General features: G+C 32.2%; 1 protein-coding gene across 1 annotated transcript; it reads left to right on the top strand.

The window, feature by feature from the left end:
* Positions 1-2,370: 2,370 nt before the first annotated feature.
* On the top strand, positions 2,371-12,302 carry LOC139527728 (cartilage matrix protein-like). The gene is made up of 9 exons (XM_071323355.1): positions 2,371-2,511; positions 4,221-4,236; positions 5,402-6,049; positions 7,041-7,085; positions 7,744-7,761; positions 8,558-8,992; positions 9,973-10,110; positions 11,698-11,749; positions 12,169-12,302. Exons 1-8 carry the CDS (start codon positions 2,479-2,481, stop codon positions 11,724-11,726), a joined length of 1,362 nt encoding a protein of 453 aa, XP_071179456.1. The 5' UTR covers positions 2,371-2,478; the 3' UTR covers positions 11,727-11,749; positions 12,169-12,302.
* The last annotated feature ends 5,254 nt before the right edge of the window (positions 12,303-17,556 follow it).

Here is a 17,556-nt window from a genome sequence, read left to right as displayed (position 1 = left end):
TGCTAACGTAATATGTTATTTTCGCGACGTCAAACTATGACATATCGGGAAAAGATGCATTTTTCGACTAATTCTTATCATTCAAAATGATTTAATTTGAAAACAAGTGCATGGACCCCTATTTTTTAAAACGACATTTTGTTTCAATTTGCAGGGAGATTATGTGGACCAAATTTTATAAAACTGTAAATAGTGCAATTTTTTTAATTTTGATAAATATACAGCAAAAAATTACGTTTTTTTCTCTATTCTTGACCATTTGATTAATATGAGTGATTTCCGAATAAAAAATGCATAAATTTTTAGGATAATTATAAAATACAGAAATTACAAATTATTTAACAAAAAACAATTTGTGTGTATCTTTTAAAACAAAAAAGTTATCACCTTCTTTCGAATGGGAAAATACGGTCACAAATCCGAATTTTGAGCAAATATACAAAATTTCGACCTCATTTAACTCAAAAAGTAGCACAAGAAGGTATATTTTTTATTACATATTTGATTTAATCGGGCAAAAATAGCCTATATGGAAATTTTCATCAAACTGTAAATACGGGATCAAAACTGTATCGTATGCCCTTAAAGGAAAATTTTACATAAAGGTATATTCTATGTGAAAAATGTTACGTATGACTATAACCCGCATATTATCACTGGTTTGAAAAGGTCCCGGGCTTTAGATTTGTCTAAATCTGATATCGACTTTTTAAGGCTCACACAGACCATCGCATACGTCAATGAAAATACTTCTCATAAATTCTACATTCATATTCATAATGACAACGCCATAGCTAAAACAAGAAAAAGACAAACAAACAATAGAACACAAAACACAACATAGAAAACCAAAAACTGAGCAATACAAACACTACCAAAAGACGAAGGTGATCTGAAATGTAAACTGTTCTTTTTATAGTTATCTGAAATGTTAAGGTGAAGAACGTCCTTTTTTAACGAGGAAAAGTCAATTTAAGTTGCAAAAGTTCTTGTTTAGCGAAACAAGTCGTTAGGTTTGGCTCATTTTTTGAAATTATAAATTTCCCCCACCTGAGTAGCAATATATCACTTTAACTTGCATATGGGATATATATTTCCCAACTTATTCGATATTCAAGAGCTTGCAGCTCCTACTCAGACTTTGTAAAACGTCATCAGTGTCTGAGTAGAAATTTAATGAACCAGGGGTATGTCAAAGAACGTCTCGTCCTTTTTCTAAAAAAGTTCATCGGAAGGTACCAATACCTTGTTGATAAATATTCCGTATCAACTTCACAAATAATACACGATGGTCTTGATGTATAGATTCTGGTTACTGATGTTGTTTATCATCTTAACAACGTGTTTTATAGTTCTTTCATTTGTCTTTGTTCTATTATTAATATTACTTTTACTGTTGAATGGTTTTATGTGATATTCGTTTGACGTGGCTCGGTACTTATACATCTCGTCAATGTGTTTGTATTGTCTTCATTTTTTGGTGGTGTGTTTTGTATATGCGACTTTTTGTATTTCTTTGGTTCTTACATGTATAACGTGACTCTGTACTTTAAAAGATCCCGTCAGTATGATATTGTTCTATTTTATGTCATTATGATATATTTCTATTATAAATTACAATATATGTTGAACCATAAATGTCAAAATCATTCAATGGCGTAGTGGAATTAACTATTTGTGGATTCTTATAAATTCTACATATAACTTTTGGACTAGTTTAAATCTCGGTCTATTTCTGAAATTTATTTTTACATACTTTGGATATTTTAACCCTGTATGCTAACATTGCCTAGGTAAATATTAAAATTGTTTGTATGCACATTGAACGACAAATCTATGTGCCGTATACAATTTTCTGACGTCAGACACACAAATCAATGAATGTGTTTGTAGATAGATGTTTTTGTGTTCTGTTAAATTGTTCCTTTTAAAATTGGTATACGATGATGACTGATGTACCCATATTCTGACTATTTTATTTATTGTGTCTGTTTAGTTAACGCATCAATGTAAATATAACGGAATTTGATGAGACTGTCATCAAAGTGAAAGGGTGAGCGCTATAAAATCAGGTTTAATCCACCATTTTCTACATTTGAAAATGCCTGTACCAAGTCAGGAATATGACAGTTCTTGTCCATTCCTTTTTTATGCGTTTTTTTATTTGATTTTGCCATGTGATTATGGACTTATATTTTAGACCATTATTTCTACTAACTTTTCCGCTTTTTTCAACAAAAACAATTATGTGATTATGTCGTTGTTTCATATATGTTTCTAACATAATTGGTGTATTGAGTGTTATATATCGCTTAAACGGCTGACTACTAACTTAACTATGTTATCACTAAATATCAAATAGTTTTAACTGGTTTTATGCAAATGAGCGAGAAATTACTTACAATTACGGTAAAAGATATGATATAAAAGAGGTGTTTTAGAGCGTACAAAGCAACATTTACAACGATTCTGTTAAACATGGATGTTCTACATTTTGTGCTGCTTTCGTTTGTAAGTATATGTATATGAGTCTTCAAGTGTCAATTCGATGAAATTTTACGTATATATATATTTTTTTAAACGAAGTAGCCAAATTTACCTTAAGGGATGACATACAAGAATAAATAAAACATTAATAATTAAATATTAAATATTTCCTTTATTTTCAATGCGCAGTGAAGTTTTTTCTTTGTCGACTCTCTCTTTTCGAAATACTGTTAGATATTTCTTTTATTTTTATTCAAATCTAATGTAGCTTAAATTGGTTAATCAGATGTTGAAATCGAATATTAATAAAAAAGAAATCAAAGTTTAAATATTGATTGATAGGAGTACCAGAAAAGTTTAAAGATTAACTCATACATCTTTCTTTCCACGTATAGACTTCGTTTTAGGAAAAAAACACTTTCTTTTTTATTACATGTAGTTATAAAAGAGGGACGAAAAATACCAGAGGGACAGTCAAACTCATATGTTTGTCAATGGCAACTTCTAAAATGCTTTTTTTAAACAGTCATGTAAAACAATTCTTTTACTTAGATGCCTTACATAACCTTATGAAAACTACATTGAATCAAAAGTATTGATCTGTAAGTTTAAGAGTAATGTACCTACATGAAATAATAGATCAACTTCAAAAATACACCGTTCCCTTTCTTTCAATTATGAAACTCTATTAATTAACCTGAAAATTTTCGCGGACACTTTATTTCGCGTTAAGGCCCTTTTCTAGTCCATTTCGCAGCGATTTAATTTCTCTATTCTCAAATTACTTTATGAAGTTCAGTAAGGAAAAATCTAAATTTTACATTTTTGCATTCGCGACATTATTGTACTTGTTAGAAAATTAGTTGGTTTACAGTATACAAAGCATTTTTTTTAAAATTATATTGGAAAGTGCTGGTTGTCAATGCCCTTGAACTTCGAACTAGATTTTGGCATTCCAGATATTCCTAGGCCTATTTGGGCGTCAATTATCTTCTGTAGACGAAAGGCGCGTTTGACGTATAAGGTGATAATTGTGTATATTTGTCTCAATCGATTTATGACTTTGTAACAGTGGTATGCTACTGTTGTTTTTATTTGATGGTTTTCTATGATCTTAATGGTGAGTATTATGTAGTCATATGAAAATAAGAAGATGTGGTATGAGTGCAGATGAGACAACTCTCAATCAAAGTCACAATGTGTAAAAAGTAAACCATAATACGGAGACTTACGCCAAACAATAAGTTATAACGGGCTTCAAAATATCTAGTGTAAACCAATTCAAACTAGAAAACAAGTACGATTTGGTAAAGGGACTTACAAGTTAGAATTTAGTATGAGATGACACGGAAACAACCACCCTGACACACTGCGTCAGTATGGTCTACTGTGCATTTACCAAAGAAAAAAAAACAAGGAGTCGGTAGATTTAGGATTCATTAGTATATGCATATAGATTTTTTTCTATTGTGTGTTAGTAATGATAACTAATTGTATATCCTTGTCGTCATATATTGGATCCATTCTAAGAAATTTCAAGAAAGAAATTCAAGGAATGCCCAATTTCTATAAAATATGTTGTTTGGTTTCCGTTTATCAGAGTTCAGTATTTTTGTTATTTTACTTTTTGTAATCTGCTTGTAAATCTAAATTGAATTTTCCATAAAGATACAAAACGACCAATGCTTTATTTAATAGGGAACTTTAATTTGATTTTTTTAATTGTATTCTAGGTCCTCTTTATCAGCGGTGAGTACAAATATACAATTATTGTGTATATATGCGTTTGTCTCTTTTTCTAAGCCTATAACTAGTATACTCATTGATGGTAATTTTTTTAGTAATTGCTTCGAACGCAACAGATTTTAAAGTTTTTGTTTGGGTTTCTTTAAATTAATTTTTAGAATGTTCTTTATAACGATTAGATTTGATTAATAGACATCACAACTGATACTAAGTATGGTATTTATATTTTCGTTACTGATACCATAGACATATATAGATGTATATATGAGACATATATAGATGTATATATGTCTTCTCTGCTTATACTTTATTTCATCGGTTTGAAATATAACATCAAATTATGTATGGAAGTTTAAATAGTTTATCTTGTTTTCTATTGCCAATTTCAAGTGATATACATTGTGTAATTGTTAGTTTGTGTGTACGCGTAGGATGCATTGCTTTCGTATTACCATAATTTAAATGATATTTTTTTTCTTATTAGTGAAAATAACACTTACAAATGTTTGTGTTTTAAGTAATGTCAGCATCAAAGCCCTGACTGTTAGCTGATGAAACCCAGTGTAATTACAAGATACAGATTACACTTTATAAGTTATAACTTATCAGCCTTGGTGGATTTGCTTTCACCAGGATGACGCACACCCAAATATTTTAAAACTAATGAAGTATGAACACCTACTTTAACATCTAAGGAGAAGGAAACTGAAAATGACAGCAAGAGGCTACTACCTAAAACATTCTTACGAACAACTTTTATGATGGGAGCTTGAATACAATTATCGGTACCAATTTTCTTGCACCAGATGCGCATTTCGACAATACATGTCTCTTCAGTGATGCTCGTGACCAAAATATTTGAAATCCAAAGCTTATACAAAAGATGAAGAGCTATAATTCAAAAGGTCCAAAAAAGTATAGGCAAAACCGTGAAAGGAATCAGAGCTTTGTATGAGGGAGATACATTCCTTAATTTATATTAATTTCTATCATTTTGTAACAGCAAACTTTAATAATGCGAGTGAACCTTTGTCTCGTTCATTTCTTTATTTCCAATTCAAAAGATCATAACTCAAGCAATTCCAAGCTAAACGTAATGAATGTGGCTGTTCTTTTATGTTTGTACATCTGTTTAATCTATATTTTTGTCATGATTTTTAATTCACAGTTTCAAATGGAATGGCATCCGGCAGGTACAAGCGGGCGCCATATTGTAAGACCCGGATTGATCTTGCTTTTGTTATTGACTCCTCCAGAAGTATTTCAAGAAACGATTTCGAAAAACAAATACAATTTGTAAATGACATCGTCGACTTTCTTGATGTTGGTTCAGACGAGACTAGAGTTGCTGCGGTATCTTTCAGTAATCACCTGTTTCCTCAATTTGGATTTAACGATTACACAACCAAGACTGATGTGCTTGGTGCCATCAATGGTATTAAGCATTCCATGGGTGACGCAACTAGGACATATCTTGCTTTAGAACACACACACCAAACACTGTTCGCACCTGGTAATGGGGAACGACCTGATGTAGTAGATGTTGTTGTTGTCTTGACAGACGGAGCTACAAATCCTGGCAGTTATGATAGGTTATCTGGAAGCCAGGGAAAACAAAAGACCCAAAATGAAGCAGCTAAAATTAAAGAAAGAGGAGCTTATATATTTGCCATTGGAGTTGGAAGGGGGGTTGATGTCAACGAACTCAATGGAATATCCAGTGATCCAGATCAAAGATTTACCATCCAAGTGTCAGGTTTCAATGAGTTAAATTCAGATGAAGTAAAGCAGATGTTGCTAAAACGTGCATGTGTTGGTAAGTATATAATATATATAATGTAAAACGACTTATGTATTCCGGTGATATTTTTCGCGACTCTCGCGAGTAGTAAAATAACGTGAATAAGTAAGAATTAGATTAATAATTGTTAAACTACATCAAATGAATTAGAAAATCTCGAAATCAAATAGCCGCCAGGTGCACCAAAAAGGGTAAAATGCGAAATAAAGTATCCACGAGAATAATTTTTTTGTAAATTTTTGTTATCTTTTACAAAAATCTTCAACTCTGAAACAACTGAGACAAATGTAACCAAACTTTATCCTTACGTATTACATGATAATTTCGATTGTATATCTACATTAGGCCAAAAAAAATATATGTTTGTTTACGGTTACCCGACCGACCCTATTTTGAGCGCCGACCCTATTAAAGCCATTTTATTTTCGTCGTAAAGTGAAAAATAAACTGAACTTGTGTCAAAAGTGAAGATAGTGTTGCCTGTTACATCCCAATGTTCATGATCGTGAATATGATAGCTGTTTTAAGGAAATTCGCTACTCGTGTGATGAAATAAAAATTACATGTAACCTTAAACAGACATAAATTTTTTTTTTGGCCTTAGACAAAACTTATAAATGTCTCTATCAATTATCATTAAACGCATCATAAGGACTTTCCGCTTAGAATTTTTCTCGGGGTTCAATAATTTTTGTGATTTTACTTTTTTCTCTTGAGCTACGTAACTAAATAAAAGAAAAAGTAATATCCAAGTTCTGTCCATTTAACCGTCAGTGTATATTGCGGAATCTTTTACAAAATTTCGTATCCCATATGTTTTCTTCGAAGGCATTTCTTTATACCACTGCATTCTTAACAAAGTACCAAAAGAAATGCACCTGCTTTCAAAATATGATTCACAATATTTTTTTCTTCTTGGTGGAGTGATACTTGAGAACATTTTTTTGTAACTTCATAAAATCAAATTTTCTTTTCTCTAAGGAATGCTTTGCTTTTTATATTCCAGAAATAGAGACAACACCAGCACCAACACCCGCACCTACAACAACACGTAAGTTTAACTTGTGAAAAACTTGACTCCGATATTGAGGGCAAAAAAAAAAAAAAAATTTGATTTAAATCCGATCCTTGAATGTGTTTGTCCCTGATGCTTGAGCGATAACCACATATAATCGAGCAGAACGGATGAACTTATTTTTACCAAACTTTTTTTTCTCTAAAAATGGGCAAGGACGAAAACTGTTTATGTACGAAATGTCAAATTGTTCACTGAGGGTAGAATTTTTTGCATGAAGTGTTCAAAGTAGAATTAGAACAGTATTTTTTTATCGAACAAATACACGAAGGTTCAATGTAGTCTTACCAAGTTACAGACGATGTCCATTGGCTATCTGAAATGTTAATCTAATAACCAGAATCGTAAGATGTTTTCCATATTCTTTACCGATTAGAATTTCAATATTCAATATCTAAATTTGAAAAAAAAGGTAAACTTTCTACCTAACAGAGACCTCATGACAGGACAACCATAACAACATGACACCGATCAGTGTTCAACATTGAGCAGAACATACCACTAAGTCATTGTAAATGTTATAGGAAAAGTGAATTTTACAATGAAAAAAAAGTTTTGAAATAATAGTTTTACCATATTTAAATGTGTTTGTCAACATTATAAATATAGTAATGTTCTCTCATTATCGTTGTAGCCAAACAAAAAACCGAAGGTAAGTACCTTATGTTATTTTGTAGTGACGTCATACTTGAAATGTAAATGATTGTTAATAATAATTGAGGCCCCTCATGGGGGGGGGGGGGTCCTAGTAATCACATAATCACCATTTTTTTGCCAATATAATCACATAATCATTAAATATTTGCTTATCTTTAGTAATCAAATAATCATAAACTAAAAATACAGTCCTAGGTAATCAAATAATCATGAAATATTTGGCTTAATAATCAAATAATCATTAAAAAAACGGCCAAGTAATCACATAATCAAAAACCCCATGAGGGCCCTCATAATTGATACAAGAGTCGTTGTCATGTTTTACCTCTACTTACAGCTACACCGGATTCTTTACAAGGCATACAACACGAGGACAATCATATATCATACTAAATTTAGTCCTGGTATCTATGATGAGTTTATATATAAATATGTTGTATTGAAAGCACTGGCGGGTATAATAACTTGAAAAATCTTTAATAGAAAAAAAGCCAAGTCAACATGCAAAATCTTATGTAAAATTCTCATTGTTATATTTTTGATGGGTAGCAGCAACTGCCACATATGTAAGTTTATACGACTATGCTACTGTTAATATAGAAAAAAAAAGCTAAAACATTAAACACAAAGGAAACAGAAACATATATTACAAGAATTAAGATGAAAGCCAACATTAAAAGAACTGATGTGGTCTACATATTACCAGAATGTTCATTCAAGATACATAAAACAGTATAGTCATGATAAGTATATGCTTTCGTTCGTAATTTTGTTTCTGTAATTTATTTTAGACTGCAAGGAACTGTTGGCAGACATTTTCTTTGTACTTGACCAATCTTCAAGCATAAAAACAGAAGCAAACTTCAACAAGACGTTACACTTCGTAACTGGTGTAATCGATTATCTTCAAGTATCGCCTTCAGAAACACAAGTTGGAGCTCTTAAATTTAGCGACAAACCCGAGATGCAATTTCATTTAACAGACTATACAGACAAGCAAGAAGCAGCATCAGCCGTTTCTAGGATAAAGTGGAAAGGAGGCAATACCTACTTAGATAAGGCATTAAGAATGTTGAGGACAGAAGGACTAAATAAAGCATATGGTTCTAGAGATGATGTTCCACAAATCGCTGTAATCATTACAGATGGTGTATCTACAAATCCTTATGAAACAAAGAAAGAACTGGCAAAGCTTCACTCTCTGAACTACTTGTTATTTGCCATAGGTAATTATATATACGTTTTAAAAATGTTCCTACCAATAGATATAAGAAGATGTGGTATGAGAGCCAATGAGACAACTATCCATCCAAGTCACATTTATAAAAGTAAACCATTGTGCTTTGCTCACACCGAACAGCACGCTATAAACATGATTAAGGGCCACTCCAATTTCTAGTGTAAAACCATTCAAACGTGAAAACCAAACATTGTTTATTTTACCATGACTTGAAATGAGACATAAGTTTATCAAGAGATGATAGTTATCAAATGTACCAGGATTATAATGTAGTACACAAGACGCGTCTACATAACCCTCATCAGTGACGCTCATATCAAAATATTTAAAAAGCCAAACTAGTACAAAGTTGAAGAGCATTGAGGATCCAAAATTCCAAAAAGTTGTGCCAAATACGGCTAAGGTAATCTATGCCTGGGATAAGAAATTCCTTAGTTTTTTCGAAAAATTCAAAAAAGGAAATTTATAAAAATGACCACTTTATTGATATTCATGTCACTTCGGTGTTGTGTTGACTACTGGGCTGGTGAAACCCTCGGAGACAAAACGTCAACTAGCAGTGGCATCGACCCAGTGGTGTTAATAGTTATCAAAGGTATCAGGGTTATAATTTAGTACGCCAGACGCCCGTTTCGTCCACATCATTGACGCTCATATCAAAATACGTATGAAGCCAAATAAGTACAAAGTTGAAGAGCATTGAGGTTACAAAATCATTTTAAAACCAATCTTAAACTAGGTTTGCGAAAACCTATATGTGGAAAATATATTATTAAATTAAAATGTATCATGCTTATGTACTGTATGTCAACAGTATCTGCAATTGATCAAATAGACTTAACAGTCAAAATAAATAACAAGTTAAAGTTACTTACAATCTATGTTAAAATGAAAAAGGGACACCATCGAATAAGGGATAATAAGACTACTACTACTACTAATAATAATAATAAATCTTTTATGTAGGAGTCGGACCTTATAGAGACCCTGCTGAATTGGCTCGTATTGCTAACAACCCAGCCAATGTTTTTGAAGTAGAAAGTCCAAATGGACTGCAAGCCATTCGAGAGTCTTTGGTGACGAGGATATGTGCCCAGGGTATAAGTAAGTATCATCGTATTTTTACGTACGTCATATAAATTCGTATTATGCATGCTTTTTCAATGAAAATTGTGACATCACAATGCATTCTTAACAGTACGAAAACCCATGAGACGAGGATAGCTTAAAAATGTTATGAAATATCCCTTAGATTCATAGAATAAAATAAAGTATAAGAAAACAAACAAACCGGTGTACAATGAGTGTGAATCGGTCTCAAGTAAAGCAAATAAACAAAACATTAGTATAATATAATGACTACCAGTGGCATATACCAGGGACGTAGAGGCTGTACGTGTCCCCTCAATTGTAAGAATAACGTTATATATGACATATTTTGCCTCGATCAGCTCTGCTTCAATCTCTTTGTTTCTTCAAACTCTGAATCTACAATCGACTATTAAAGAATGAAGCTCGCCATGATCTAGGTACTGTAGTATAAGTACGCACTTGTTTACCGCGTAAGATCTACTTGAGAGTGAATCGCTATGAACTAGATACAGTAATATGTATGCACTCGTTAAAGTGCGCATCCTCCGTAGATCCTCCACCGTCTGTTTATAACAAGATTTTGACCATTATAAGATACACTGTGTTGTTATGTTCATTATATACGTTTTATGTATATACAGATATATGAAGATGTGGTATGAGTGTCAATTAGACAACTCTCAATCCAAGGCATAATTTGTAAAAGTAAACCATTATAGGTAAAAGCACGGTTTTCAACACGGAGCCTTGACTCACACTGAACAGCAAGCTATAAAAGACCATAAAATGACTAGTGTAAAACCATTTAAACATGAAAACCAACGGTTTGATATATATATATATATAAAAAAAACGAGAAACAATTATGAACCACATCAACAAATGACAACCACTGAAATATGTGTACACCAGATGCCATCGATCAAACTCGTGTACGAACGGTATTTCAATATGTGCCAAAGGTGATCGTAAATAAATATAAGAAGATGTGGTATGCGTGCCAATGGGTCAATTCTCTATCTAAGCCACAATTTGTAAAAGTCAACCACCATAGGTCAAAGTACGTTCTTGGGCACACTCTAAAAAAAATACAGCTCTGTTTTACATTTTTCGTGAAAGTAAAATTCATATACGATTTGAAATTTGATGCACTCTTAAATGAGTAGTTCTTACTTATCGATAAATTAATAAAGGGGTTGTTATAGTCATAGTGCTGTCATCTTATTATTTGTTTCTTTAGAACTAACATACCGCTTCAAGCGTCCCTGTTACACTATTCGACTCATGACACCACTTATCAAAGTAGATAAACAACTTGAATAAATGCTATTTTGTTGAAATATTTTACCAAGAATTAAGAACTGCATGTCGTTTAACATACGTGTATTCTTTATTTCTGAAATGATAGTAAAAAAACCAAATTCTTTTAGGTTTGAAACGAGTACTGATTAAACATTCATATTTATATAAGCTTTATTATGTTTATATATGATAAATTTTGCTAGCCAAATGAACAATACAAACTTACAGGGGTGTTCATATTGATTAAACATTCATATTTATTATGTTTATATATGATGATTTTTTTGCATATTACAGGTGCCTCAGTAGAAAAGAAAAAACCTTAAAAGACATGGATATGAACACCCCTGTAAGTTTGTATTGTTCATTTGGCAAGCATAATTTATTGATAAGTGTAAATCCTTATATTACATTAATTTTTCAATTGAAATATTTCACAATATTGCTAGTTGTTTTTCATTTAATGATTGTTTTTTTTATAAAGTTGTGTAATTTAAAAAAAAAAGACAAATACAGGTTGCTTTTTTTCAATAAATAAATATTCAAATAATATAATGAATAGAATGTTGCTGTTTAGAAAATTCTACCTCATGTTTACTATTGGGCTTTAACATCAAGATTTTTAGTACATTTTGAGGATTTCAAAGTTCACTGTCAGAGTGTCCAATAAAATCTTGAATCTTGAATTTTTTTTAGATAACTTCAGCATAGGTTCAACAATAAAAAACAAATATTAATTATTGATGTTTTGATATTTTATATTTGCAGTAAACATCTTAAATACTCAGCGATAAAGAAATGACAGAACGGATGAACCAGTAGCAGGATTTAATGAACATTGTACAGTTTTTACGTCTATTATTTTATTTTTTGTAAATATGTATTAAACATCAGCATTGAAACTTTTTCTTTGAATCATTTAAATATTTTACAATTGTTTGCACAAAAAAAATGTATGGGGTTCACAGGAGAACGTATAGCTTCGGTGTTTCTCTCCCTGTACCACTTTTTTTGGGTCAAATTAAAAAAAAAAATGCAAATCCTCGCAAAATCGATCCATGCTGATACGACATTACAGAGCTTGTTTTCCGGCCTATCATGATTTTCTTGATAGAGGGTTGCCACTGCAAGATATAAACCAAGAGTTGCAAGTGATGACGTTGAAATCATCCCTTCGTAAAAACGGACACCGTCACGAGTTGGTTGACCGTTATCGAATCAATGTCCTTTTCACAGATGATAGCGGATATTTTCTAAGTGTCAAGACTACAATCCCGTCCCCTTTATCGAATATGAACTACCAATTAAATTAATTAGACTTATTACCGGATTTTACTTCCATGATGCATAAGCAACACGGCTGGTACCACATGTCGAAGAGAATATACTTACCCTAACGGAACACTTGAGATCACCCCTATAGATTTTGATGGGGTTCGTGTTGTTCAGTCTGTTGTTTTTAACATTGTATTTTTTGCACTACCTTTTTACTTTTTAGGCAAGACGTTGTCAGTTTATTTTCGACTTGTGATTTAGAATGTACCTATGGTATCTTTTGTTTCTCTTTTATTAAAACTTTTGAATGTGCTCACTCAAAAAAGAACCCTTCATATTGTGACTCGCTACCGATATTTTACATCAGCACGTTACATATCACTGTCGAATCTTCAGGGCAGGGTTTAGCTCTTATGCATTCTTTATGCATATGACTTATCTTTAATCCTGTTAATTAGGAGTCGTCAATAGTTATTGCCTGTTTAAAAAATAAGGAGGTGTGGTGTGATAGCCAATCAGACAACAGCTAATTACTATCCATCAAAGTTCAAATAAAGTTGATGTAAATAATTATAGGAAACCGTACGGACGCTACGTCAGATATTGCTACCATTTAGTGTAATAAAATTAACGGTACCAATTTTCTTGCACCAGATGCGCATTTCGACAATACATGTCTCTTCAGTGATGCTCGTGGCCAAAATATTTGAAATCCAAAGCTTATATAAAAGATGAAGAGCTATAATCCAAAAGGTCCAAAAAGTATAGCCAAATCCGTGAAAGGAATCAGAGCTTTGCATGAGGGAGATACATTCCTTAATTTAAAATAATTTTTAATATTTTGTAACAGCAAATTTTAATAACACAAAAAAAATCCGTATTTTCATGCCAGTACCGAAGTACTGGCTACTGGGCTGGTGATACCCTCGGGGATAATAATCCACCAGCAGAGGCATCGACCCAGTGGTAGTAATAAAATTAACGGTACCAATTTTCTTGCACCAGATGCGCATTTCGACAATACATGTCTCTTCAGTGATGCTCGTGGCCAAAATATTTGAAATCCAAAGCTTATATAAAAGATGAAGAGCTATAATCCAAAAGGTCCAAAAAGGATAGCCAAATCCGTAACAGAACAGTAACTCAATTAGAAACGCGTGCTTTCCTTGTTGTGTAAATGCAAAGTATAACACACAAGTAGAAATGCCGAGAGATTGAAATCCAATACGATTTTATAATTTACATAGAATATTAAATTTTACTCCTATGGATTATAGGTGTTTTTTTGGGGAATATTCCTGCATATAAACAACCCGAGTATGATTTGATTCAAGCATTGGAACAAGAGACATTTGAATGGCTTATAGCTATGATGAACTTTTTGATCGTCTTATAGATTTTTCATTTGCATTAAAGCTAAATCTGAGGGAGAACAGAACTTGCTTCTTGCAAGGCTATCGCTGTGAACACAATTTGATATGGCGACAAGCGTTTGCTTTTGAAATTTCCTACATCAGGCATGCATGATAAGTTAAATGAAACCAGTTTGCAGACATTTCAAGTATATCTAAATAATATTTATACTTTTATTATTAAAAGATTTGGGAAGTGATTCCAGATTTTTTTTTGGAAAAAAAGATGAATTTATGAAGAATCTGGTGCCATCTCATACTTTTGAGTTATTTATTTCCAATACATTACACGTCAGGTAATTTATTTTCAAACTACCACAGACCATACCATTTATTTTTGTGGTTATCAAGTCTGAGTTATTTATTTTCAAAATCCTCCTGCTCCCCCCCCCCCCCCCCCCACCCCACCCCCACCCCTAGAATATCAAATGGTCGTCACCTAAGTGGAGGCAGGAACTCGGAAATGCAGTTCATGCCGTCCATATTACGCTTGTGGCGACGTCAAATAGTGTTAAAAGACAACCTTTCAAGACAATTTCATTAATCCATATTTTTTATAGATAACCCAGTTATCTTATTACAATTTGGTGTAACAACTTCAACTTTTTATTGGTATAGTAATCAAAGCCAAAATATAATTTTCGCGAAATCAAATCTCGGTTTTTTGGTCGTAAAAGTTTTGTGAAGGAACGAAAATTAAACTCGGACATTTCCGCAAAACATTGCAAACCTATTGATTTGAATTGATATGTAGCTCAATTTATTAATTAACTTGAATTTTTGGAGCTTACACTTAGTACAAAACGATCGTACTTTACAATTTGATAAATTGTATGTAAAAAACATTTTTTTTAACTGAAATGTTTCAAGTTTCCAAACTAAATTTCCCCTGGGACAGTCATGTAATCATATTCTTTTCAAAATATCTATGCAAATTTTAAATGGAGACGGCCATGTTAGTCTGTTTCCCGGCCGTTATTGAAATTCTTGACATATATATTTCGTAGTGTATTTCTTTTCGACCATAAATTGAAACAAAAAAAAATATGCGCTTTCTTAATAATATGTTTACAGTGTGATGTATAATTACCTTTCATATTTAGTTCATGAATTAGATGTTTTTAGAGTAGTTTCGCCTCTACCCCCCCCCCCCCCCCTTTCCGACTTGCTATTTGAGGCAAAAGACGTGAAGAAATGAATTTGGATAGTTTCTAAAAAAAATTGGCAAGTACATGTATCACACTGTCCACATTAGCGACTATATGGGTTTTGTTCATTCTTGAAGGTTATGCAGTCACCTGTATTTGATCACATATGCGTCAATAGACAATGGTATCAGCTAGATATCTTTATATGCATGTGCCCGAGAACACATTTATTTCTAAATGCATTTCTTCAGACAATAAATGGAAATTAAAAAGATCCCACAGCTAGGGCAGCGCTTTTTTAATAATATCTTTACAGTGTGATGAACTACTTTTGTGACAAAATATAACAATATTATAGAAAAAACTATAGAAAACTTCATCAGCTTTAACTCAAAATAATGACAATTTTATGTTAAGGGTCCTATATATTTTAACAGTTTCCGAAATGCTGATTTTTATCCTTTTTTAGCTGGACCGAATCAGTAACTTTAAAACCGACAAATTCATGAACCAATTGGTTTAGTATAGTTCCATCCCCCTACTTGCTATTTTGGGTACAAATGTATAAAATATCAAGAAATAAAATTTGAATGGTTTAAAAAAAAAAGGCAAGTAACACACTGTCCACATTAGAGACAATATTCGTAGATAACGGAAATCAAGGGACGGTAGCTGTGTTCCAGGACCATATAGAAACACTTAACTTGTTCGTTTTATTCTAACGTAACAAAACTGAAACTATCTCTGTACACAATGTTATAATTTACTATTATATCTATTTTGTTATTAATAACAAACAATGTTTACCATTAATAAAATTGAGAATGGAAATTGGGAATGTGCCAAAGAGACAACAACCCGACCTTAGAGCAGACAACAGCAAAAGGTCACCAACAGGTCTTCAATGCAACGAGAAATTCCCTCACTCGGAGGCCTCCTTCAGCTGGCCCCTAAACAAATATATACTAGTTCAGTGATAATAAACACCATACTAAACTCCAAATTGTACAATATGTTTTACAGCATACACACTTTAGTAGATGTACATTTGTAGTATTTAGAACACAAATTTTCGTCTCGCCCATAACCAGATATTGACTTTCTTTAACACTTTTATTGGAAGAGTACATTGTACAAAACTAATGATTCTTTCTATGCAATTAAAGGTGGTACCTAACACTACAGGGAGATAACTCTGTAATGTCAGAGTTGTGTTGTAAAGGGAATAAATATTAAGCTTCTCAATGATCAAAATCGGTGTTTGTCAAACTTCTATATAACCAGTGTAATTTTTCTGACAAAACCGTTGGTTCAAATTTTTTGAAATTTTAATATTTTTGTTAAAGGGTCAAAGTAAATACTTTGACAAAATTTTATAAAAATTGAACGAGCCAAATTAATTTTAGTGAAAGTGTTGGATACCACCTTACAATAATTGAATGCGTAACGTACTTAGGATGCTAAAAACTTTTTAGAAGAATTTGTTTTATAGAGCCTATATAGCTCCCCCTGGTGTTTTTGATTGTGTGATAACTTGGCCGTACTTTTATTGATCATTTTATTTGATTACTATATATAGACCAAATATTTCATGATTACTAATTTGATTTTCTAGGACGACTAGGACTGTATTTTTGATTAAGGGAGCTACCATTTGATTTTTATTGGGGGGGGGGGGGGGGGGGCTAGGATGAAAAATGTTGTCCTGCATTTTTTTTTTGTTGTAATCTCTGTCCTGCATTTTTATTTTTCACTCTATTCGGTCCTGCTTTTTTTTTTTTTTTTAGTTTATCCTGACTTTTTTTACATAAATTGTCATCCTTGCAAGTGTCTCATCCTGCCTTTATTTTTTTTTAACTAAAAACTCCTGTCCTGCCTATTTTTTTCAAATTTCATCCTAGCCCCCCCCCACCCCCCCCCCCCCATAAAAATCAAATGGTAGCTCCCTAATGTATTACCAAGTTAGAAAAAAAAATGTTGTGAACTGCAAACATATGAATTTTTGCGGGCTTGAAAAACGTCGTTTTTTTTTTTTACAAAGTTTCTTAAAAAAAAACGTTGACCGGACAGCCAATATACGCTTTAAATATATTGAAGAGTGTTAAAATATATTATGTTGTTTTACATTTTTTTTTAAAGAAGCTGAAGAATTTTGGAATAAAAAATGTAAAAGAAAAATTACCAGACAGATTTTTCTTGCGTAAACATGGTAAACTTGATAACGCTACGAATATTAATGAAGTGATAGAAAAAAGTGTTGATATTTCTCATATATAATATAGATCTAATAATTAATATTTTTTCCGTCCCTCCACTGAATT

This window comes from Mytilus edulis, chromosome 6 (genome assembly GCF_963676685.1).
Source record: "Mytilus edulis chromosome 6, xbMytEdul2.2, whole genome shotgun sequence".
Classification (NCBI taxonomy): domain Eukaryota; kingdom Metazoa; phylum Mollusca; class Bivalvia; order Mytilida; family Mytilidae; genus Mytilus; species Mytilus edulis.
This window is presented reverse-complemented; position numbering and strand designations above follow the sequence as displayed.